Source organism: Chlorocebus sabaeus, chromosome 25 (assembly GCF_047675955.1).
Source record: "Chlorocebus sabaeus isolate Y175 chromosome 25, mChlSab1.0.hap1, whole genome shotgun sequence".
NCBI lineage: Eukaryota > Metazoa > Chordata > Mammalia > Primates > Cercopithecidae > Chlorocebus > Chlorocebus sabaeus.
The window spans coordinates 53,646,607-53,672,472 of NC_132928.1; the positions used below are offsets into that span (position 1 = coordinate 53,646,607).

General features: G+C 35.7%; 1 protein-coding gene across 6 annotated transcripts in view; it reads left to right on the forward strand.

Annotated features, from left to right (window-relative positions):
• COP1 (COP1 E3 ubiquitin ligase) overlaps window positions 1-25,866 on the forward strand; it is a 259,066-nt gene that overhangs the window by 109,420 nt on the left and 123,780 nt on the right. For all 6 annotated transcript variants that reach the window (XM_007989395.3, XM_007989399.3, XM_007989398.3 and 3 more), the window contains 2 exons: window positions 13,776-13,890; window positions 18,077-18,212. In XM_007989395.3, the coding sequence (XP_007987586.1) occupies window positions 13,776-13,890; window positions 18,077-18,212 (251 nt within the window). The remainder of the gene's footprint in view (window positions 1-13,775; window positions 13,891-18,076; window positions 18,213-25,866) is intronic.

The following is a 25,866-nucleotide window of genomic DNA, read 5'->3' on the forward strand; positions in this document are numbered from 1 at the left end:
CTAGGCAAAATTTTACATTTCCATGCCTTCTTATAATGTTTTATTAAAAACACATCATAACACACCTCACATGTAAATCTATTTCCAGTAGTTTCAATTACATATTATAATGGTAACTCTTAGCAATTTTAACTTTAATGTAAAACCTGGTAAGTTGTTTTAATTAATTGCTTGGTGCAGCCAAGGTTTGACTTCTTCCAGCATAATTAAGGCATAGTTAGTTCCATATGTCGCTAGGTTTTACCAAATGTGAAGCCATCAAGTTAAATGGTTCTCATAAACCAAAAAAAAGCAGGTTATAACCTTAAAACATTTAGCAAACCTAATATCTGACCTATATAATTTAGTTTACCTATTTACATTTTAATTACGTCTGCATTTTACCAATAATCTTGAAGGCTGTTTTTATTTCTCAAAGATTAAAGTCACATGAACTGAAAGGTACCACAGCTTTTATTTTCCTTTTAAAAAATAATTGATCAAAGCGTTTCTCTTCCTTTAGGCCAATTAGAGCTTTTTTTTTTTTTTTTTTTTTTGAGTTGTAGTTTTACTCTGTTTTCCAGGCTGGAGTGGAGTGCAGCGGCACGATCTCGGCTCACTGCAACCTCCGCTTCCTGGGTTCATGTGACTCTCCCACCTCAGCCTCCCTTGTAGCCAGGATTTCAGGCGTGTGCCACCGTATCTGGTTACTTTTTGTATTTTTAGTAGAGTTGGGGTTTCACCATGCTGGCCAGGTGGGTCTCAAACTCCTGACCTCAGGTGATCCATCTGCCTCAGCTTCCCAAAGTGCTAGGATTACAGGCTCGAGCCACTGCACCCAGCCTATTAGAGTTTTTTTTATAGCCATCACATACACAACACATAAATAAGTACACAGATAGAAGAAAACCCAGTTGTCATCAGATCTTTCATTTGCCAATCTCCTAATTGGATTATTGGCACCTGGGTGGAACCTTTAAGAGACAGGGCTAGGAAAACATTCAGTTTCTAAGGCCTAACAAACAGGCGTAAATGAGGCAGAAACAGATTTTGAGAGAGATCTGTTTGCTTTTAATTACTGGTGTTCCATGAGGAAAAAAGAGGTCTCTTCCTTCTCGTGTGCATTGAGAGTGGCAAGGAAAAATGGAGAAAAATAATTCAGTTGGCTGAGAAAAAGACTTTTTTTCAACAAAACAAGGTCCAAGAAAAGAAAAACATAAAGACCTTATATATATGCCTACAACTTGGATATCTACTTTTAATTAAGCTGAGGGTTGTTTAAGAAAATTCTTTTAAATTCCCTATTACCTGACTTTAGCCATCCCAAGTGGCCAATATTTTTGACTTTCAAACTTTACTAAAGGCTCAAAGAAAGTAAAATCCAAGGCGGTTCGTGGAAGGGAAGAGAGTCAACAAATAGCAAAGGTTGCACAGATACCAAACCAGAAAGGACTCATTCCCTAAGCCAGGATTGAACACCAGGCCACAAATGTAAAATGGCAGAGGCAGAGCAAAACATTGCCTTGTGGTTACAGGTCTGGCTCCCAAGGAAGTAAAACAAGACGGAGGCCTGCAGCAGAGTTTGCTGCTTACCATACAGAAAGTCATTTAAAGCAGACCAGATTGGCTACAGCTTAAGACTAACATCCTAAATCCTTTTTCGTAGTTAAAACTTTACAGAGAATATAAATAGTGATAGTTGGGGTCTTGGCCTAGTAAAACATTTTCTAAAAAGAAAAAAAAAATCCTCTCACATAAAAGTTAACTGCTAATAGGTAGACAAAAAAAAAAAAAAAAAAAAAAAGTTCATAATGTAAGGGTAACCCTGGGGGAAGAACCTCTTAGTCTTATACAAATGGGTTCCTTTCCCCCTGTCTCAGACCAGTGGTAGTCTGGCCAGTCAGCCACGCAGGGCCCAGGCCCCCGAGGCTGCCTTGAGACCTGGGCAGTGGCTATGCCTTATTCCCGCCCTGTGTGGCCATTGGACACTGCACACTCATGTGGCAAACATGGCCACACACCCAAACCAGAAGGTAAGGGGAGCAGGGAGCTGCCATTCACCCAACCATCCTGAGCCCAAGTCTGTGGCCATTGAAGTGGGTGTGGACCACCTCCAGTATTGTAAAAGAAAAGACGGGGCCCTTACTGTCCTGAAAAAAAAGAAGAAGCATGCCATAGGACCACAAGGCTCAAAAGCGAAAGTGAGAGGTTTTGGGTTCACATTTTACTCACCCTTCCTTGGGCCCCACGTTGGGCAGCAAAAATGTTGCAGAACTTTCTCCTTAGTTCAGCTAAAACCAGGCTCTTGTCACACAACTAGGAAAGATTAGGCTCGTGAACACCTAGAAGGGTGAGGAAAGTGGAATTTATTGGGCAAAAAGGAAAAAAAAAAAGACGCTCAGCAAAGTGAGAGAGAATCCTGCTAGCAGGTAAAGCACAGTGCATACTTCCCATTTTGACGCAGAATAGTAAAAAGGTATACATGCCAAGGCCTGGATATAATGCAGTTACTTTGTGTGGCCTTGTTAAGGGCATCCTTAAGTGAACTGATTCTTAGATTTTTATATGTTTTTAAAAAAATTATGTAGTAGTGAAGAACAGTATCTACCAGCGGGATTTGGTGCCATTGCCTTTATTTGTGCTAAGAGACCAGCAGTCTTATACTGATCTTTGCTTTTGTATCACAAGTACAAACATAAGCACAATGAAAATTGCAAAGAATTTTTTTTTTTTTTTTTTTTGAGACAAGGTCTTGCTCTCTCACACCAGCTGGAGTACTGTGGTAGGATCTCAGCTCACTGCTGCCACCCCCTGGGCTCGAGCCATCCTCCTACCTCACCCTCCCCAATAGCTGGGACTGCAGGTGTGCACCACCATGTCCAGCTAATTTTTTGCATGTTTTTTATAGAGACAGGGTTTTGCCTTGTTGCACAGGCTGGTCTGGATCTCCTGGATTCAAGTGATCTGCCTGCCTTGGCCTCTCAAAGAGCTGGGATTACAGGTGTGAGCCACCACACCAGGCCACAAATAGCATCTTACATTTTTAAGAACAAAGCTTTGTCCTCCCAGATTCCTGAAAAGATCTTAGAGAGCCCCCAGTGGTCGTCAGCCACATTTTGGGGATCACAGTATGATAACCACTATTCTGAATTCTGTAATTTTTTGCTTTAAAGCTAGTCATTAAATCTGCTTGTATGAAAATATGTGTATGGGTTTAATAATTTATTATTTTGTATGTATTCCCTGAACTTACAAAGTTTACTTATTGTGCAGATAATGATAGTTTTCCGTGCAGTGTTAATTTATGAAATTAGTTTGAGAGAAAAGTATTTATAGATTGGAAAAAATCAGGTTTCAGTCAACCATACAGATATTTTTAGTTTCATTTAAAGTAGGAGTCTTCTCTTAGTGGAATTGACAGAGAACTTTGCCATGGTAAGTTACTTCTTTTATTAGACAAGCATTGATTTCATTAGTCTTTTGAAGATCTCAGTGCTTTTGTACTTCACTATTTTATATTAAGTATATGAAATAGAATATTCAGTTTTGATTGCTGCTTTTCTGTTTTCATGTTAATTGCATTTATTGGGAATTAAAGTTGTTATATTTGTAAAGATTTTTCATAATTTACAGGCTGACCATAAATTTTTTTTGTATAATCATCTAATTTGCTCTTTTATCTTCATAGTATGCCTGTTAACTTTCTAGCATTTATTTGAGGACTTTTTTTTTTGTTTTTAACTTTTTCCAATGACCAAATAAGATAGGCTTCTGTTTTTGCTGTGGTGAAATTTAATTATCTTTGAGTTTGGTAGATGTGATCATTTTTCTTTAGAGCCAAGATAGGTAAAATTAACATGATTGATGAATATTTCTGTTTGATTTGTGTCGTATTTATATCTACCTCTAAGTAAAAGAGCTTATCTTTAGATTGTTTTATTTGAGGATTAGCCTTGTAGACTATCTGAATCCAGTATATATTTTCAAAACATTTATCTCTGCATACATAGCACATTTATATTTTTTATATTAATATTATTTGTAATTTAATAATTAAACTGGCATATGACGAAGACCCAAGTGTTGCATATTTACCAACAATTTTGAGGCAACCTAGTTGCTTGTAGGATTTTTGAATAAAGGATTTGCTCTAGGGTTTTGAATAAATTTAAGAAATGTCAAGAATAAATATTGGAAAATAATTGAGACAGTGAGTTTACTGTAAAAACTGGAAGCCAAATAAATAAGTAAAATAAAATAAAACAGTGTTGCTGACTACTTATTTGTTTTATATGCCCTGTTTCTGATTATTGTTAATTATTCTCATCTTTCAGACTTTGAAGTCTTACATGTTTTTCCATTAAACAGATCACTTTTTTTTCTCTTTTTTTTTGAGACAGAGTCTCGCTCTGTCACCAGACTGGAGTGCAGTGGTGCAATCTCGGCTCACTGCAACCTCAGCCTCCGCCTCCTGGGTTCAAGCGATTCTCCTGCCTCAGCTTCCCGAGTAGCTGGGACGACAGGTGTGCACCCCCATGCCCAGCTAATTTTTTTTTTGTTTTTTGAGATGGAGTCTCTCACTCTGTCACCCAGGCTGGAGTGCAGTGGCGTGATCTCTGTTCACTGCAAGGTCCGCCTCCCATGTTCATGGCATTCTGCTGCCTCAGCCTGCCAAGTAGCTGGGACTGTGGGCACCCACCACCATGCCCAGCTAAGTTTTTTGCGTTTTTAGTAGAGACAGTTTCACCATGTTAGCCAGGATGGTCTCGATCGCCTGACCTTGTGATCCACCCTTCTCAGCCTCCCAAAGTGCTGGGATTATAGGCGTGAGCTACCACGCCTGGCTGCTAATTTTTATATTTTGAGACAGGGTTTCACCATGTTGGCCAGGATAGTCTCAGTCTCTTGACCTCGTGATCTGCCCACCTCGGCCTCTGAAACAGCTGGGATTACAGGCATGAGCCACCGCGCCCAGTCAGATCACTTTTTAAGAGATCTACAGGCTAAAATCTAAAATTACGATCTTAGTATTTATAAAAAATATGTTGGTACCTACAAAGGAATATATTTCATTAATATGTAAATTAGAAATATAGTAAAACTTTCATGGAACCAGCTTTTGTGTTATTTAATAATAGAACATTAAAAGTAGTATACAGGTTACTCATGTGTTCCTAACCAATTTTATCACCTGCTTCCTATCCAAATATAATTATTTTTCTGATATTTATGTTTATCAGTATGTTGACTTTTTAAAAAGTTTTATCACATGTATACACATCCCTATATTATTTGTTTTGGCTATATTTGAACTTTATAAAAATATTGTAGTACGTAGGTTTCTGAGATTTGTTTTTTCAGAGATTAATTTCTGATGCCTGTGGCTGTAGTTGATTGTCACTGATGTATAATATTCCATTGTGTTAACATATTATAATTTTTCAATTCAATCTGTATACATTATATGTATTTCTAGTGTTTTTGTTGTTCTTGCTATTAAGGGCATCTTTGTACATGTCTCCAGATGCAAAGGTGCAAGAGTTTCCCTAGATATGTACCTAGGAGAGGAATTGAAGGGCATTGGATATGCAAAATTCACATTTTGAGTTAATAACAAATTGTTTTCCAGCATGCTTTTATCAATTTAAAACTCCCACTACATGAGTATATGAGTTCCAGGTTCTCAGCATTCTTGCTGATAATTAGTATTGTTGGACTTCCAAATGATTGTCACCTTAGTGGTAATAAATAGAACATAGTTGTGACTTTAATTTTTATTTTCCTGTCACTATAAAACAGCACCTTTTCTTATATTTATTGGCTTTTATATTTTGTCTTTTGTAAAATGGCGTTTCAAGTCTTTTCCCATTTTTTTGTGTTGGTCTTAGAGAAATAGATGTATTCTGGATACTAATCATTTGTTTTTGGATTTTGCAATTATCTTCTTATATTTTGTATCTTATTGTCTCGCCTTTTTAATGATGGATTTTGGTGAACAGAAGTTCTTAATTTCTATGTCATGAAATTTATAATTTTTATAATTAATACTTTGTGATTCATTTAAGAAATTCTGCCCTTTCTCAAGATTGTAAACATACTATCCAGTAACATAGTACATGATCAGTTTTTGTAAATGTTCCATGCATGCTTAAGAAAAATGCCTATTTTTTAATTAGGCATAGTGTTTTCTATGTGTTCACTATATCAAATTTCATATTTGACCATATATAAACTAGTGTTACTTGCATAACACTAGTTGCATAACTCAGTTGACTTGAAGATTCATCTCCCATTGTGTTAATAGGTTTGTCTATTTCTCTGGCAATTTCTGCCTGAAAAAGGTTAACGCTCTATTATTACATACAGACAGGTATATAATTGTTAAATTGAACTTTTTCTCATATGCAGTGGCTATTTTCATCCTTATTAATGTTTTTCATCTTGAATCTGTTTTTTCTCTTTTAGTTAGTACTCTTTCATGTTATCCCAATTTTTTAGTTTGTCTCTGTTTTAAGTATTTCTTTAGCAGATAGCATACCTTTATTTTAAATTATTCTGTCACTATTTCTATTAGTGATTATTTCCATTTATTTATTGCTAATACTGATATAATTTCATTCTTTTTTACTTATTATACTTGCTGTTTTTCTCAGTTTTTTATTTTTTTCTTACTTTTTTACCGCCTCTCACCATCCCTCTTCTGGTTTGATTGTTACCTATTCTGTCACTGTGCTTTCAGTAGTTGTCCTTGAAATTTATTCACACTTATCATCTAAACAGAGTATCTTAATTACCTTCCTGAACAGTATAAGAGCTCCAGAATGCAACTTTTGTCACTTTCTTCTGAGTTATATGTTGTTAGTTGGATAGTTTTTGTCTTATTCTTAAGCCCCATAAACTAAATATGATAATTAACAGTAATATTTATAATCGTTTATTTGCTAGTTTCCTTGCTCTCTTTTTCATTTTGTGTCTCAGATCTTCCAGTTTATGTCATTGTATTATTCAAGTACACAATTTCAGAGGTTTTTTTTTTTTGAAACGGAGTCTCGCTGTGTCGCCCAGGCTTGAGTACAGTGGCACAGTGGCGCGATCTCGGCTCGCTGCAACCTCCGCCTCCTGGGTTCAAGCAATTCCCCTGCCTCAGCCTCCCGCATAGCTGGGATTACAGCCAGAAATTCTTTTAGAGATGGCTCACTGGTAATAAACTTCGTTTTTGTTTATGATGTTGTGAGATAGCCTTTTGGGGTTCTGACTTTTAGGTTGGAATTAACTTTGTCTCAACTTTTTTAAGATTATTGATGTCCTTTTTGTTCTAGCTTTCGACTGCTCTTGAAAAGCATTTTGCCTTTTTAATTATTGTTCCTAAATGAATGATCTTTCTTCTGATTTTAAGATCTTTTTGCTGTATAGCCAGAAACACAGTTTCACCTTAGTGTGTCTAATTGTGGGTTTCTTTTTAATTATCTCACTTGATCAGAATAATTTATCTATGTGTTCTTGTCTGTTTTCAGTTCTGGAAAAATCTCAGCCATCAACTCTTCCAATATTTCTTTTAGTTTCTTGATCTTTTCTTCTGGGTCTCTGGGCATATTTCAAACTATTATTCTTTTTTGCCTGTTACATTGTTTTTCAAATTTTTTGTCTTCCTGGCTTTTATCCTACATTCTGGGCAGTTCTTTCAGATTTCTAGTTTGTAAATTCTGTTTTCAATTTCTCTACTTGTGGTCCCTGGGCTTAATTCTCCAAATCGCAATCAGTTACTTGTTTTTGTTTAGGTATTGTCCTCCTCTTGCCCCTGCCCTGTGCTGCTGCTGTTACATTTTGTTTATCATTACATCTCTGAGTTCACCTTCCTATTTGTTAAGTCTTTGAAAATTATCTTACTTTCTTGTGAGTTGTTGACAAAGAGAGTCAAATGCTATAAAATATTTAAAGAAGTTTATTTAGAGTCAAATAAACTTTTTTTAAAAGAGGTTTGTTTGGAGCCAAAAAAAAAAAAGCCAAAATGAGTGACCCTGGCCCGAGGCACAGTCTCAAGAGGTCCTGAGAACATGTGCCCAAGGTGGTTGGTATACATTTTAAGGATACATAAGACACCTATCATTACTTATGAAGTTTACATTGATTCAATCTGGAAAGGCAGGACAGCAGGCAGGGACACGGGGTGGGAACAGGGATTGGCTTACAGGTCACACATGGATTCAAAGATTTTTTGATTGGCTCTTGGTTCAAAGAGATAAGTTACTATCTAAAGATCTGAAATTAATAGAAAGGAGAGTCTGGGTTAAGATAAGGGGTTCTGAAGACCAAAATTTTTATGTAGATGAAGTCTCATAGGTGGCCACCTTTAGAGGCAGTAGATGGCAGAAGTTTCCCAATTAGGCTGGACTCTCAGAATCTCTTCAGGATTGGGAGGGCCTGGAAGGGGAAGGGTGTAGTTATGTTAATACAGATGCAAAATTTTCCCCACAAAAGACTGCTTTGCAGGGTCATTTCAAAATATAGCAAAAAACATATTTGGGGATAAAGTATATTGATTTCCTTCTTTATCTGTCATGTGACATTATTCAGAGTCAGGTTGAAAACTAAGAGCGATTATATAGGGTTAAATAAAACCCATCTGATGAGATGTTGTTGTTTGTAAGGCATGACTCCGCAGTCTTCTTTTTTTTTTTTTTAATTTATTTATTATGATTAAACTTTAAGTTGTAGGGTACATGTGCACAACGTGCAAGTTTGCTACATATGTATACTTGTGCCATGTTGGTGTGCTGCACCCATCAACTCGTCATTTACATCAGGTATAACTCCCAATGCAATCCCTCCCCCCTTCCCCCCTCCCCATGATAGGCCCCGGTGTGTGATGTTCCCCTTCCCGAGTCCAAGTGATCTCATTGTTCAGTTCCTGCCTATGAGTGAGAACATGCGGTGTTTGGTTTTCTGTTCTTGTGATAGTTTGCTAAGAATGATGGTTTCCAGCTGCATCCATGTCCCTACAAAGGACACAAACTCATCCTTTTTTATGGCTGCATAGTATTCCATGGTGTATATGTGCCACATTTTCTTAATCCAATCTGTCACTGATGGACATTTGGGTTGATTCCAAGTCTTTGCTATTGTGAATAGTGCTGCAATAAACATACGTGTGCATGTGTCTTTATAGCAGCATAATTTATAATCCTTTGGGTATATACCCAGTAATGGGATGGCTGGGTCATATGGTACATCTAGTTCTAGATCCTTGAGGAATCGCCATACTGTTTTCCATAATGGTTGAACTAGTTTACACTCCCGCCAACAGTGTAAAAGTGTTCCTATTTCTCCACATCCTCTCCAGCACCTGTTGTTTCCTGACTTTTGAATGATCGCCATTCTAACTGGTGTGAGATGGTACCTCATTGTGGTTTTGATTTGCATTTCTCTGATGGCCAGTGATGATGAGCATTTTTTCATGTGTCTGTTGGCTGTATGAATGTCTTCTTTTGAGAAATGTCTGTTCATATCCTTTGCCCACTTTTTGATGGGGTTGTTTGTTTTTTTCTTGTAAATTTGTTTGAGTTCTTTGTAGGTTCTGGATATTAGCCCTTTGTCAGATGAGTAGATTGCAAAAATTTTCTCCCATTCTGTAGGTTGCCTGTTCACTCTGTTGGTAGTTTCTTTTGCTGTGCAGAAGCTCTTTAGTTTAATGAGATCCCATTTGTCAATTTTGGCTTTTGCTGCCGTTGCTTTTGGTGTTTTAGACATGAAGTCTTTGCCCATGCCTATGTCCTGAATGGTACTACCTAGGTTTTCCTCTAGGATTTTTATGGTATTAGGTCTAACATTTAAGTCTCTAATCCATCTTGAATTAATTTTCGTATAAGGAGTAAGGAAAGGATCCAGTTTCAGCTTTCTACTTATGGCTAGCCAATTTTCCCAGCACCATTTATTAAATAGGGAATCCTTTCCCCATTTCTTGTTTCTCTCAGGTTTGTCAAAGATCAGATGGCTGTAGATGTGTGGTATTATTTCTGAGGACTCTGTTCTGTTCCATTGGTCTATATCTCTGTTTTGGTACCAGTACCATGCTGTTTTGGTTACTGTAGCCTTGTAGTATAGTTTGAAGTCAGGTAGCGTGATGCCTCCAGCTTTGTTCTTTTGACTTAGGATTGTCTTGGAGATGCGGGCTCTTTTTTGGTTCCATATGAACTTTAAAGCAGTTTTTTCCAATTCTGTGAAGAAGCTCATTGGTAGCTTGATGGGGATGGCATTGAATCTATAAATTACCTTGGGCAGTATGGCCATTTTCACGGTATTGATTCTTCCTATCCATGAGCATGGTATGTTCTTCCATTTGTTTGTGTCCTCTTTTATTTCACTGAGCAGTGGTTTGTAGTTCTCCTTGAAGAGGTCCTTTACATCCCTTGTAAGTTGGATTCCTAGGTATTTTATTCTCTTTGAAGCAATTGTGAATGGAAGTTCATTCCTGATTTGGCTCTCTGTTTGACTGTTACTGGTGTATAAGAATGCTTGTGATTTTTGCACATTAATTTTGTATCCTGAGACTTTGCTGAAGTTGCTTATCAGCTTAAGGAGATTTTGGCATAGGAATTTGGGCAAGAAAGAAAAAAATTTCAGAGTTTAGTTCTCAGATTGAGGCAGTGCTTTAAAATATGACTCTTACCTCCTCCCATCTAGTTTTATCAAAGCAGGGATACACTGTAGTATACACTACAGTACCTTAGTACTTTTACTTTATGCATTTGGCATTGTGGTATTGTTATTGGTGAAGTTGTGCTAGCAAGTAAATAACATATATTTAGGACCAAAAACCTTTGTTTTGTATAGAATTTTTATACTAACATTTTTCAAGCTTATTGCCTTTGTATCTGATTTTGTTATTTTGTTCTTCTAATGAATATATCAGACTCTTTGGCATGTGTATATTATTGCCTCTTAATCTGATAATCAATATTAAATAGATTTTTTTTTTTTTTGGAGACGGAGTTTTGCTGTTGTTGCCCAGGCTGGAGTGCAGTGGCATGACCTCGGCTCACCGCAACCTCCGCCTCCCTGGTTCAGGTGATTCTCCAGCCTCAGCCTCCCGAGTAGCTGGGATTACAGGCATGCACCACCATGCCCAGCTAATTTTGTATTTTTAGTGGAGATGGGGTTTCTCCATGTTGGTCGGGCTGGTGTTGAACTGCCAACCTCCAGTGATGCACCCGACTCGGCCTCCCAAAGTGCTGGGATTACAGGTGTGAGCCACTGCGCCCAGCCAAGTAGCTATTTCTTATAGTTAAGAACGATTCCAATAATTCCAGGTTGTAAGGCTACAGTGTAGGGATAATGAAAAAGTAACTCATTTTCCTTTTCTTTTTTTTTTTGGAAGTAATAATAATAAAATAATTTTTTATTTTGCCTTTTTTGAAATGGAGGTAAAATACATATAAAGAAAAGCACAGATCTTATGTATTTGCTTGAATGAGATTTGACACAGACATACAGGTGATTGCACAACGCCTAGATGAAGATATGGAACATTCATCTTGCCTTATACTACTTTCAAATTCAGTCCCAGTTCTTCAGGGGCAAATATTATACTGACTTCTAGAAACTCATAACTCACCTGTTTTTAATCCTTATATGACAAAGTTATGTAATAACATTACCTTTTGTGTATGACTGTTATTCAGTGTTTTTGAGATTCATTCTGTTTTGTATGTATCAGCAGTTCATTCTTTTTATTATTATTATTATTATTGTACTTTAAGTTCTAGGGTACATGTGCACAACATGCAGGTTTGTCACATATGTATATATGTGCCATGTTGGTTTGCTGCACCCATTAACTCGTCATTTACATTAGGTATCCCTAATGCTACCCCTCCCCCCTCCCCCACCCCAAAACAGGCCCTGGTGTGTGATGTTCCCTGCCCTGTGTCCAACTGTTCTCATTGTTCAGTTCCCACCTATGACTGAGAACATGTGGTGTTTGGTTTTCTGTCCTTGCGATAGTTTGCTCAGAATGATGGTTTCCAGCTTCATCCATGTCGCTACAAAGGACGTGAACTCATCCTTTTTTATGGCTGCATAATATTCCATGGTGTATATGTGCCATATTTTCTTAATCCAGTCTATCATTGATGGGCATTTGGGTTGGTTCCAAGTCTTTGCTATTGTGAATAGTGCCGCAATAAACATACAAGTGCGTGGGTCTTTGTAGTAGCATGATTTATAATCCTTTTGGTATATACCCAGTAATGAGATGGCTGGGTCAAATGATATTTCTAGTTCTAGATCCTTGAGGAATCACCACACTGTCTTCCACAATGGTTCAACTAGTTTACAGTCCCACCAACGGTGTAAAAATGTTCCAATTTCCCCACATCCTCTCCAGCACCTGTTGTTCCCCGACTTTTTAACGCTCGCCATTCTAACTGGTGTGAGATGGCATCTCATTGTGGTTTTGATTTGCATTTCTCTGATGACCAGTGATGATGAGCATTTTTTCATATGTCTGTTTGCTGCATAAATGTCTTCTTTTGAAAAGTGTCTGTTTATATCCTTTGCCCACTTTTTGATGGGGTTGTTTGATTTTTCCTTGTAAATTTGTTTAAGTTCTTTGTAGATTCTGGGTATTAGCCCTTTGTCAGATGGATAGATTGCAAAAATTTTCTCCCATTCTGTAGGTTGCCTGTTCACTCTCATGGTAGTTTCTTTTGCTGTGCGGAAGCTCTTTAGTTTAATTAGATCCCATTTGTCAATTTTGGCTTTTGTGGCCATTGCTTTTGATGTTTGTTATGAAGTCCTTGTCCATGCCTGTGTCCTGAATGGTATTGCTTAGGTTTTCTTCAAGGGTTTTTATGGTTTTAGGTCTAACATTTAACTCTTTAATTCACCTTGAATTAATTTTTTTATAAGATGTAAGGAAGGGATCCAGTTTCAGCTTTCTACATATGGCTAGCCAATTCTCCTAGCACCATTTATTAAATAGGGAATCCTTTCCCCATTTCTTGTTTTTGTCAGGTTTATCTAAGATCAGATGGTTGTAGCTGTGCGTTGTTATTTCTGAGGCATCTGTTCTGTTCCGTTGGTCTATATCTCTGTTTTGGTACCAGTACCATGCTGTTTTGGTTACTGCAGCCTTGTAGTGTAGTTTGAAGTCAGGTAGTATGATGCCTCCAGCTTTGTTCCTTTTGCTTAGGATTGTCTTGGCAATGTGGACTCTTTTTTGGTTCCATATGAACTTTAAAGTAATTTTTTCCAGTTCTGTGAAGAAAGTCATTGGTAGCTTGATGGGGATGGCATTGAATTTAAAAATTACCTTGGGCAGAAGTGGCCATTTTCACGGTATTGATTCTTCCTATCCATGAGCATGGAATATTCTTCCATTAGTTTGTGTCCTCTTATTTCGTTGGAAAAAGTAAGTCATTTTCTATTTGATAATTATTTTCTAACAATTTCTGGATATTAAAATTCCCAAAATTCTAAATTTTAGAATGGCATACGAATTCTGTCTTCATTTTATTTGTAGAATTGAAGATGTTTCTCATTTTAGTCTTGTAAAACTGTCCTTTAGAGCTGATTTTTAAAATCATTATTAGTTTTAATCATTCTGTGAATGAATTTGGTATCTATTTTCACGTTAAACGACAATTTTGAAAATACCTCAGAATTATAGTTTTTTTACCATTTGTAATCATTTTACTGTGATGAACTTCTGAAGGTAAATAAATGCTCAAACGTTTGAGTATTCTGTGCAAAAGAAGAGTATTGTTTATTATTCTAAGTTACGTGTCTTATTATTTTAGACAAAGAAACAGCCTTGGTATAACAGCACATTAGCATCGAGACGAAAACGACTTACTGCTCATTTTGAAGACTTGGAGCAGTGTTACTTTTCTACAAGGATGTCTCGTATCTCAGGTATATATTTAGACCTTCTCAAATTATCTGAAATCTACATTTCAGATCTGTTTCTGGGTTTTTGTGCTGAATTTACAGAAGGTCCTAATTGCAAAGCGAAAGTGTGTATTTTTGACATAGTCTACCAGATCATCATGGAGGTTCTTAGTGATCTTAGAGAGTGTTATTTTCCAATGACAATTGTTTTCTATATTTGCAAATTCTGAATCTTTATCTGGCAAGCTAGATAAAGTTAAAAAGAAAGTCAGCCATGAATATGTAGCTAACAAAAATAAGTTTCATTCAGTTGCCTCCTATTTAACATTAAATAAACATGAAGTTCTAGGCACTGTCCTCTGTGCTGAGAATAAAAAGATGAAAAAACTGGTTTCTGTCATTAAGGAGTGTTGTAAATAGAGTCAGGGAAAGCAACAGATAAAGCAGTTCTGTGTGATGTTATGTGTTAAATAAATTTACAGGAGTATCATGAAAATAGATAATATTCACTAATATAACTGGTAGTAAAAAAATCCAGGCTGAGTTGAAAATGGAGAGGTGTAAGGGAATGATCAGTGTAGGGATTTCAGAGGAGTTGTATATGTGCTATTCTAGTATAAATTAACTGAAAAAGATACTTAGAAACGTGTTCAAAGTAGAGGAAATAACATATCCAAAGACGTGGATGTGATAGCGTAGGATATTTCTGTTACTGTAAAAAAGTAATTTAATTTTTCCTCTTTTTCTTAACTCTGTTCTTTAGTCTCTCTCAGTGTCTTTGCTCATCTATGAAGTAGAGACATTAACCCTAATGGGTTTTTTAATGATTGTAAGTGACATGTATAAGATACGATGCTTAGTACCTGTTGGGTGCTCAATTAATTCATGTCATTAATGGGGCATCTACTTAAAATAAACCCCACTAAGAGAAAAAAAATGGTCTGATATTTTATTGGTTGTTAAAAACTGAGTGTTGGTTTTCTCTTGAATAAATATGTTTATATTATTTATAATCTACATGTTGCTTAGATCCTACAGACAAATTTGCCTCCCGATTGGTGGTATAGGAAAAAATATATTAGATTTACAAAGCATTTTTCCTCTGAAGACCAAGGGAGAAGCCAAGATTTGCTTGTTTTTTGAAATTAACAACAGTTTTTATATATGGAAAGCTTTCATTTATTGACTGTGAATTGAGCCCCTTATTGTGCTTGTGTAATAATCTATAAATATAAACTGCCATAGGAAGTTGTTAAGTTGAAAGTAGCCCAATACCTGCATTCTGACTGGCAGAGTTCATGTTAACCCTTCAATACATTATTTGTTGGTATGATGTTGAAATACAACTATAGGCAAGTAGCAGACCTTTAAAAAAAGAGGTGGGAAAGAGATTGGGGTAGGCTATTGTTAATAATCTTTAAGTCACTAACAGCATAGGCATGGTATGGAATAGTAAAGGTCATCACAAGTCATTTTATTTTTGGGAGTGTAGCTTTACAAGACAGTAGAATAATAAAACCAGGAGGAAAATTACATAGATTTTTATTTGTGTGGGTATGGCTGTATTGTACCTAAAACATGTCTCTAGTTTTCAGGAATCTTATGTTAGCTAGCTAGTGTAATTATATTGCTGGATTTTAAGTTCCTCCTAGTACCTTTGACTGTAAAGGGGAAATTTTAACTTCTCTGAAACGGTGTAGCTAAGAGGTTGATTGTCCTTTGTATATTTTCAAATGAGAATCTAAATCCATCTGTATTCCCTAACTTTTATTTCCAGCTTTCAAAATGAGAGATGAATATTAAAGAACTATTACTTTGGAGTTTCAATTGTAATTGAAAGAGGAAGTTAATTATAAAGCATTAGGAGAAAGAAAAGAGACATTGAATACACTTTTACAAACCAATTTGTAATTAGGATAGGAGAGGTGATATACCAGCAGATATGTTTGGATGTTGATGATAAAACACCACGCAAACGAAATTCTACCTTTTTGTAACCTCATAAGTTAAAACCAATTACTGTACTTTCAGATACTGAAATAACTAGTTTTGTTTTCTTTATGGTTTCTGTTGAAAGTAGCCATTAATGAGCTTATATGATAGGCAGAAATCCAGTTAGCCTAGAACAGGACTGTTAATCTAGAACAGAATACACAATATTGAATGCTTGTTTTATGTACTTAGGAATTGATATCAAAATGGGCACGAATAGGATAACATTGAAACAGGTTTTAAATTAATAAAACCAACCATCTTTCCAGTATGTGGAATGTTAAATAACTCACAGTAATAGGTTTCCATATAAAAATAATCATTAACTATTATATCCAGACCACTCTGCAGTACGGTTGTGATTTTTAGTTTTGCAAGTAACCCATGTTTTATTTACAATATGTGGAATTTCCTGAGAATAATTTTTGTAGAGCGAGAGTTTTATCTCAATAACATTATGATATTGCCTATTAGGTAATTCCTTTTGCTGTCTTTAGAATGGAAGCACAACTAATTGTACCCTTTAAATCTAGGTGTTTTGATGAATTTACTTAGTGTTTAAATCTTTAAAATTTGTAAAATTTCAGGGAAAAAAGCTCACTCAGTTTCCTCAAGTAATGTTATTTATTTTTCCTTTTCCTTTTTCTTTCTTTTTTTTTTTTTTTTTTTTTTTTTAATGGAGTTTTGCTCTTGTTGCCCAGGCTGGAATGCAGTGGCGTGATCTTGGCTCACCACAACCTCTGCCTCCTGGGTTCAAGCAGTTCTCCTGCCTAGCCTCCCAAGTAGCTGGGATTACAGGCAGGCACCACCATGCCCGGCTAATTTTGTATTTTTAGTAGAGACAGGGCTTCTCCATGTTGGTCAGGCTGGTCTCGAACTCCTGACCTCAGATGATCCTCCTGCCTCAGCCTCCCAAAGTGTTGGGATTACAGGTGTGAGCCACCGCACCAGGCCCTGTTTTTTTTTTTTTTTTTTTTTTTTTTTTTTTTATATAATAATTGTTACATAAATTTCGTCATGCAAACAGTTGTTTTCAAGATAACCTAGTATCTCCAGATAACATAAGTTCTTCACTGTGCTTTATATTTTCTGTATAACTCTTTTGACTTAATAATTCTGTCATCTTTTATTATGCTTACTCTTACTTCAGATGGCACTTAAGGGAAATCATGAACGTTTACCTTGAAAAGTTTGTGTGTGTGTGTGTGTGTATGAGTTTAGAATAAAGAAGCTATGAAAATACAGTGGTATAACAAACTTGTCTCAGTTTCAGTCTAGGAAGCTAAAGTGCTCATTGTTTTTATCATTCTTCAGAAAAGAAAGTATAAGTTCAAATGACACAGTGCTGAAAAGCAATGATTTTTTAAATTTATGCTTTTAGTGTAGGTCTGCTTGTATTAATAGACTGGAGAATAGATTAGTTGTATTCTCAGGTACTTCGTAAACTGATTTTATGTTTTAAATCCCACATGATTTATCTTCAAATATTTTACTGAAGTGAACTTTACCCAAGGTATTTGTATACTTTTCCACTGGATAGAATTATTGTTTTTCATATTTCACCAAGAGATTTGAATGAAAATTTATTTTTTCTTGATGAAGGCACTCTTTGAGGTAAATGGGAGCAATTTCAAACTTTTTGTTTTTTAGAATTAATAGTTCATAACATTGTAGTTTTCTACTCTCTTCCTGTAATAGAATTTGAAACATTTCAGTGTATTATTTGAGCAAATATTTCTTCTTATTTATAAACTATTTTATCTAAAATGTTATTGTAAACTGGATTTTAAACAAATCATGGGCATAAATATGTATGCCAGTAACCATGTTCCTTCACACTAACAAACGCCTATCCAATATATGTACTCTTCTTAACATCCTCACATTCTCCATTGATGGATTTTTATTTTAATGACTCTCAAATAGTAACTCTTTTATTATTATTATTTTTATTTTTCCAAGAAATTATTGCCAAAAAAATGAGAATTCCTAGTGGAAAGAGACAGTGTCTTTCAAAGAACCAAGACATTTTTTATTAAAGCTGAAAAATTAACCAATTAAGTTGTGCAAACTAGTCTTTTGTAAAATCTAAATATTGTTTTTTGTATTTAGAATATAACTTTTAATTTGTGGATGTAGCTCTTTGATTTACTTTGCAGTTCAATTCATCTATTTTCTTTTTTTGTTGTTTTTTTGGTTTTTGTTTTTTTTCATATAGATGACAGTCGAACTGCAAGCCAGTTGGATGAATTTCAGGAATGCTTGTCCAAGTTTACTCGATATAATTCAGTACGACCTTTAGCCACATTGTCATATGCTAGTGATCTCTATAATGGTTCCAGTATAGTCTCTAGGTAAGTATTGGGCAAATTACTGTTTTCTTTTGTAAAAATGTCTAGAATCTAATTGAATTTGTGAAACACTTACAGCATTATTTTTAAAAGGGTGGGTTCTGAAGTAGCCTGCCAATTAGTTCTGTGATTTTAGGCAAGTTCCTGAGTTTCTATATGCCAAATTTCTTCATCTCTAAAATGGAATAATTGATAGTATGCATCTCATAAGGTTGTAGCTTGTTTTCTTGTACTATCTATGTCTGGTTTTGATGACAGTATGCTCTCCTCATAAGTGCTCCCACCTCTGGATTTTCTGAAAGTTTGTATAGAATTGGTATTATTTCTTCCTTAAATATTTTGTAGAATTTGCCAGTGAAGCTTCCAGAAATGAATTTTAATTATCAATTCAATTTTCTTAAGAGATTTAATCAGGTTATCCATTTCTTCTTGATTTAGTATTATAATTAGTTTGTGTCTTTTAAGACATGTGTCCGTCTTATCAGGGCTGTTAAACTTTTTGGCGTATAATTATTCATAATATTGCCTTATTATTCTCTTAATATCTTTGGATTGTATGATGATTTTCCCTCTTTCATACCTGACAGTGGATTTTGTTTCTTCTTACCTTTTTCCTGAAGAGTTTAGCTGAGAAGTTTATCAGTTTTGTTGATCTTCCCAGAGAGCCAGCTCTTGGTTTTATTGATAGGCTGTATTTATCTGTTTTCTGTTATCATTAATCGTTGCTCTTAATTATTTTCGTTCTTCTACTTTTTGAGGGTTTAAATTGCTCTTATATGCTAATTTCTTAAAGTAAAAATTGAGATCGTTTAGTTGATACCTTCTTTTCTAATATAGTTATTTTGTGGTATACATTTCCCTGTAAGTACTGTATTAGCCACATCACAAAAAAACTGATGTGATACTTTTCCATTTTAATATAGTTCAAAGTACTATTTTAGCTTTCTATTTTTTAAAAAGTTTGTTTTTTAAAATTGACATAAAATTTTATGTATTTATTGCATACAGCATGTTTTGAAGTATATATCAAAATACCTTTTAATTTCCATTTTGATTTTTCTCTTTGACCCATGGTTACTGAGGCTGTTACTAGTTTCCAAATATTGAGATTTTCCAGTGATCTTTCCGTTACTGATTTTTTTATTTTTAAGAGACGGGGTCTAATTATGCTGCCTAGGCTATCCTCAGACTCCTGGGCTCATGCAGTCCTCCTGCCTCAGCTTCCCAAGTAGCTTTGACTATTACTGTACCCAGCTTGCTTTATATTATTTTTATCATTATTTGAAATGTTTAATGAAAGTTTATAATATACAGGAAAATAGAATGGAATAAGTCTTCACATAACCATCACCCACATTCAGCAGTGGTTAAGATTTTTCTGTACAAGTTTTATGTATCCTCTTCATTTTGATTACTTTTTGCTTAAGTATTTTATTATTTTATTATTATTATTATTATTATTATTATTTTTTTTTTTTTTTTTTTTTTTGAGACGGAGTCTCGCTCTGTCGCCCAGGCTGGAGTGCAGTGGTGCAATCTCGGCTCACTGCAAGCTCCGCCTCCCGGGTTCACGCCATTCTCCTACCTCAGCCTCCCCAGTAGCTGGGACTACAGGCGCCCGCCACTGCGCCCGGCTAATTTTTTTCTATTTTTTAGTAGAGACGGGATTTCACCATGGTCTCGATCTCCTGACCTTGTGATCCGCCTGCCTCGGCCTCCCAAAGTGCTGGGATTACAGGCATGAGCCACCGCGCCCGGCCTATTATTTTTTTCCATGTTCCCTGACCACTTTTATTTTTTTGTTGTTTTTTAATATTTTCAGCTTTTTTTGTAGATTAAATGGTACACACGGTACACATGCAGGTTTGTTACATGAGTATATTGCATGACACTGGGGCTTGGGGTCCTAACGTTTCTGTCACCCAGGCAGTGAGCATAGGTACACAACAAGTGTTTTATAAGCCCACGCCCCCTGCCTTCTCCCACCTCCTCATCTAGTAGTCCCCAGTAACTGTTGTTCCCATATTTACATTCATATGTCTTCAGTGTTTAGCTGTCACTTACAAGTGAGAAGATACATTATTTGGTTTTCTGTTCTTGCATTAATTCACTTAGGTTAATGGCCTCCAGCTTCACTCTTGTTGCTGCAAAGGACATGGTTTTATTCTTTTTTAAGGCTGTATTGTATTCCATGTGTCACATTTTCTTTATCCAGTCCACCATTGATGGCCACCTAGATTGATTACATGCCTTTGTTACTGTGAATAACACTTCAGTGAACATACTAGTGCATGTGTCTTTATGGTAGAACAACTTACTTTCTTTTGTGCATATACCTACTAATGGGATTGCTGGGTCAAATGGTAGTTTTGTTGTAAGTTATATGACGAAACTCTAAACTGCTTTCTGTAGTGGTTGATCTAGTTTGCATTCATAGGAACAGCATTTAAGCATTCCCTTTTCTTCACAGCCTTGCCAGTATCTGTTGTTTTTTGACTTTTTAATAATTGCCATTCTGTAATGAGATGGTATCTCATCCTGGTTTTGATTTTTATTTCTCTGATGATTAGTGATGTTGAGCTTTTTTTCATATGCTTGTTGGCAACTTGTGTGTGTTCTTTTGAGAAGTGTCTGTTTGTGTCTTCTCATTTTTTATTGGATTTTTTGTTTTTCATAGGTCAATTTAAGTTTCTTGTAGATTTTGGATATTAGGCCTTTGTCAGATGGATAGTTTGCAAATACTTTCACCCATTCCATAGGCTGTTTAGTCTGTTGGCAATTTCTTCTGCTGTGCAGAAGCTCTTTAATTTAATTAGGTCCCACTTGTCAATTTATGTTTTTGTTGCAATTGCTTTTGAAGACTTAGCCATAAATTATTTGCCAAAGCCTATGTCATGAAGGATATTTCCTAACTTTTCTTCTAAGATTTTTATAGTTTGAGGTCTTAGATTTAGGTTTTAATTGATCTTGAGTAATTGTATATGATGAAAAGTAGCGGTCCAGGTTTATTCTTCTGCGCGTGGCTAGCTAGTTATCCAAGCACCATTGATTGAATAGGGAGTCCTTTCCCCATGGCTTATTTTTGTTAATTTTGTCAAAGATCAGATGGTGTAGGTTTGCAGCTTTGTGCCTGGGTTCTCTATTCTATTCCATTGGTCTTATGTATGTTTTTGTACCTACCAGTGCCATGCTGTTTTGGTTACTGTAGCCTGATAGTATAAATTGAAGTTGGGTGGTGTGATGCCTCCAAGTATGTTCATTTTGCTTATGACTGCTTTGGCCATTCAAGCTCTTTTTTTGTTCCATGTGAATTTTAGAATAGTTTTTTTCTAATTCTATGAAAAATGACATTGGTATTTTAAGGATAACATTGGATCTCTAAATTGCTTTGAACAATATTGCCATTTTAACAGTATTGATTCTTCCAAATCATGCTTATGGAAGAATTTTCCATTTGTTTGTGTCATCTTCGATTTCTTTCAACAGGGCTTTGTGTTCTCGTTGTAGAGATTTTTCACCTCCTTGCTTAGATGAGTTTCTAGGTATTTTATTTTCTTTGTGGCTATTATAAATAGGATTGTGTTTTTTTATTTCTTTCTCAGCTAGAACATTATTAGTGTATGGAAATGCACCAAATTTTGTACGTCAATTTTGTATTCTGAAACTTTACTGAATTTGTTTATGAGTTCCAGGAGTCTTTTGGCAGGGTCTTTATGGTTTTCTGTGTATAAAATCATATTGTCAGCAAAAAGAGATTTGACTTATTCTTTTCCTATTTGGATGCCCTTTATTTCTTACTATTGACAGATTGCTCTGGTCTAACCAGTAATACTTCCAGTATTATGTTGAATAGGAGTGGTGAAAGTGGGCATCCTTGTCTTGTTCTAGTTATCAAAGGGAATGGTTTCAGCTTTTGCTCATTCACTATTATGTTGGCTATGGATTTGTCATAGATGACTCTTACTGTTTTGGATTATGTTCTTTTGATGCCTAGTCTGTTAAAGGTTGTTATCATGAAGAGATGTTGGATTTTGTCAAAGACTTTTTCTGCATCTTTTGAGATGATCATATGTTTTTTGTTTTTTATTCTATTTATGTGGTAAATCACATTTATTGATCTGCATATTGTGAATCAAGTCTTGCATTGCAGGAATCAAGCATACTTGATTGTGGCAAATTAACTTTTGATGTGCTCCTGGGTTCAGCTTACAAAATACTTGTATTTTATAATACAGAGTATTTTATAATAATAATAATTTTCTAATACAGAGTATTTTGTTGAGAATTGTTGTACCTGTGTTTATGAGGGATATTTGCTTGAAGTGTTCTTTTATCATTGTGTCTCTGCCAGATTTTGGTATCAGGATGATGCTGGATTCATCGAATGAATTAAGAGAGAAGCCCCTCCTTGATTTTTTGGAAGTTTCAGTAGGATTGGTATCAATTCTTTGTACATCTGCTAGAATTTGTCTGAATCATCTGGTCCAGGGCTCTTTTTGGTTGGTAGTTTTGTTTTGTTTTGTTTAAATTACTGATTCAGTTTCTGAACTTGTTACTGGTCAGTTCATATTTTCACTTTCTTATTGTTTGAATCTTGGGAAGCTGTGTGTTTCCAGGAATTTATCCATTTCCTCTAGATTTTCTAGTCTGTGTGCATAGAGATGTTCATAATAATCTCTGAGGATCTTTTGTATTTCTGGGGTATTGGTTGTAATGTCATCTTTGTCATTTCTGATTGCACTTCTTTTGATCTTCTCTTGTTTTTTCTTTGTTAATCTTGTTAGTGATTTATTAATCTTGCTTACTCTTCTGAAGAACCAACTCTTGATCTTACTGATCTTTTGTATGGACTTTTGGGTCTCAATTTCATTCAGTTCTTCTCTGACTTTAGTTTTTTGTTCTACTAGCTTTGGGATTAGATTGTTCTTTTTCTTCTAGTTCCTCTACATGTGATGTAAGGTCATTAATTTGAGATCTTCGTAACCTCTTGATGAAGGCATTTTAGTGATATAAATGTTCCTCTCTACACTGCTTTAGCTGCATCCAAAGATTTTTGGTAAGTTGTATCTCTGTTTTCATTAATTTCAAAGAATTTTTTCATTCCTGCCTTAATTTCTTTGTTTATCCAAGGGTTATTCAGAAGCACATTGTTTAATTTTAATGTTTTGTGAGATCTTCTTGATACTGATTTCTGTGTTTATTCATTGTGGTCCAAGAGTTATGCTTGGTGTGATTTCATTTTTTAAAAAAATTTATTGAGATTTGCTTTATAAGGCCTAGCATGTGGTCTATCTTAAAACATGTTCCATGTACAGATGAGAGGTTTGTATATTCTGTGGTTGTTGGGTGTAGTACTACTCTGTGTATGTGTATCCAGTTGGTCAAGTGTAGAGTTTAAGTCCAGAATTTCATTGTTAGTGTTCTGCCTCCATGATCTGTCTAAAGGTGTGAATCGGGTATTAAAGTCCCCTACTATTTTTTTTTTTTTTTTTTTTTTTTTTTTTTTTTTTGAAGTGGAGTTTTGCTCTTGTTACCCGGGCTGGAGTGCAATGGCTTGATCTCGGCTCACTGCAACCTCCACCTCCCAGGTTCAAGCGATTCTCCTGCCTCAGCCTCTTGAGTAGCTGGGATTACAGGCGCCTGCCACCATGCCTGGCTAATTTTTGTATTTTTAGTAGAGACTGGGTTTCATTATGTTGGCCAGGCTGGTCTCGAACTCCTGACTTCATGATCCACCCACCTCGCCCTCCCAAAGTGCTGGTATTACAGGCATGAGCCATCGCGCCCAGCCTGAAGCCCCCCACTATTATTGTGTGGCTAAGTCTTCTTGTAAGTCAAGAATAACTTGTTTTATGAATCTGGGTGCTCCATTGTTGGGTGTGTATATGCTTAAGTATTTTAAAGCAAATCTCAGAAACTTACCTGCATCTCTTAAAATGGATATTGTTAAACCACAGACAGGGCTGCATCACGTCTAAGCAAATTAACGGTAATTCCTTGGTATAATCAGATTGCTAGTTCATGTTCAAATTTCTTAGAATAAATAACCCTAAAAAGATGTGTTTTGAGGCACATCAGGAATTTGGTAACTTTTAACTTGTCAAATATTGCTAAAACTTGGCATACTTTTCATTTACAGGACTAAGATTTTAATTTGTTATGTATATGAAGATCTTAAAATCTTGCAGGAGATCTTTTATTGTATTCTAACAGCTGTTTAACTCAATAATGAATAAGACAAAAATCATAATACGTTCCTTTATTTTTCTGTATGTTGGCATTTGAGTAAAATTTGAAAATGCAACAGGTTATGGGGTGCATTTTATTACATGATTTAATTAACAAAGAATCATTGATAACCTAGCACAGGCTAGACCAGACTAGGCGTATGATCATGAGCAGGCCGGACGTGATACTTGGATTCAGGAGAGCCTACAATCTTATTTTAGTGCCCTTATAGATAAGAAATAAAAGAATAGTCTACAAAACAGTTCAGTTTGGAGCAACAGATTTGCATTCTTAAATTCTTAACTGTATTAAGAATATTTACTATGCTTTTAAGGACTTCGGAAATGTAGATTGAATGTGAAATGGCAAGAATAAGTATCAAAGTTTATTTATAGTATTGACCTGATATGTACGCACTTATCTGTAGTTATGTGACTTAGTTAAAATGTGATCCATATTAGAGCTCTGCTGTAGTGTTGATTTATGGCCTTGACCATTGTGAATTTGTCCTGTATTGTATTTTCTTCCTTAAAAAAAATCAAAACTTTATTCTTAGCATTGTTACAAAAACGGCATCTCTACATGGAAGATGTGTGATTAGTTTTCAGTCTCTTTCATAAAAGAGTAATAATCTTTTTTACTTTTTAGTTTTCATTCCTGAAAGCCATGTTAGCTTGGTTTTGGGGAAGAGAGGGCTTTTTTCTTTTTCTTTTTTTTTTTCTTGAGACAGAGTCTCGCACTGTCGCCCAGGCTGGAGTGCAGTGGCGCAATCTCGGCTCACTGCAAGCTCCGCCTCACAGCTCTGGTGATTTGTTTTTGCTTTTCTTAGTTTCTCATATTCAAACACATCATTGATAATAAATTTACATAAAGCCTTTTAATTCCTCCCAAAAAATGAAATTTTACTAATTTCTTTCAGAAAGAGGAATAAAGAGGCCAGGTGAGGTGACTCACACCTGTAATCCCAGCAGTTTGTGGGGCAGGGGCCAAGGCAGGCAAATCACTTGAGGCCAGGAGTTCGAGACCAGCCTGTCCAGCATGGCGAATCTCTGTCTCTACTAAAAATACAAAAATTAGCCAGGCGTGGTGGCGTGTGCCTGTAATCCCAGCTACTTGGGATGCTGAGACAGGAGAATCACTTGAACCTAGAGGCAGCGGTTGCAGTGAACTGAGATCACTGCACTGGGCAACAGAGTGAGACTCTGTCTCAAACAAAAAAAGAGGCCTAAACAAGTATTTGAGAAGGCAGATAATGTTGAATTTGTTGCATTATTTTGTTACTTTGCAAAAGATATAATTATTCTTACTGTAAAATTGCTTGACATAGTGTTGGTCACTTAATGAAGTGATAATCTGAGAGAAAAAGCCAAACCAGAAACGTATTTTTTTTCCTTTGCTTATTTGGAATTAAAACCATACCCATCAGACC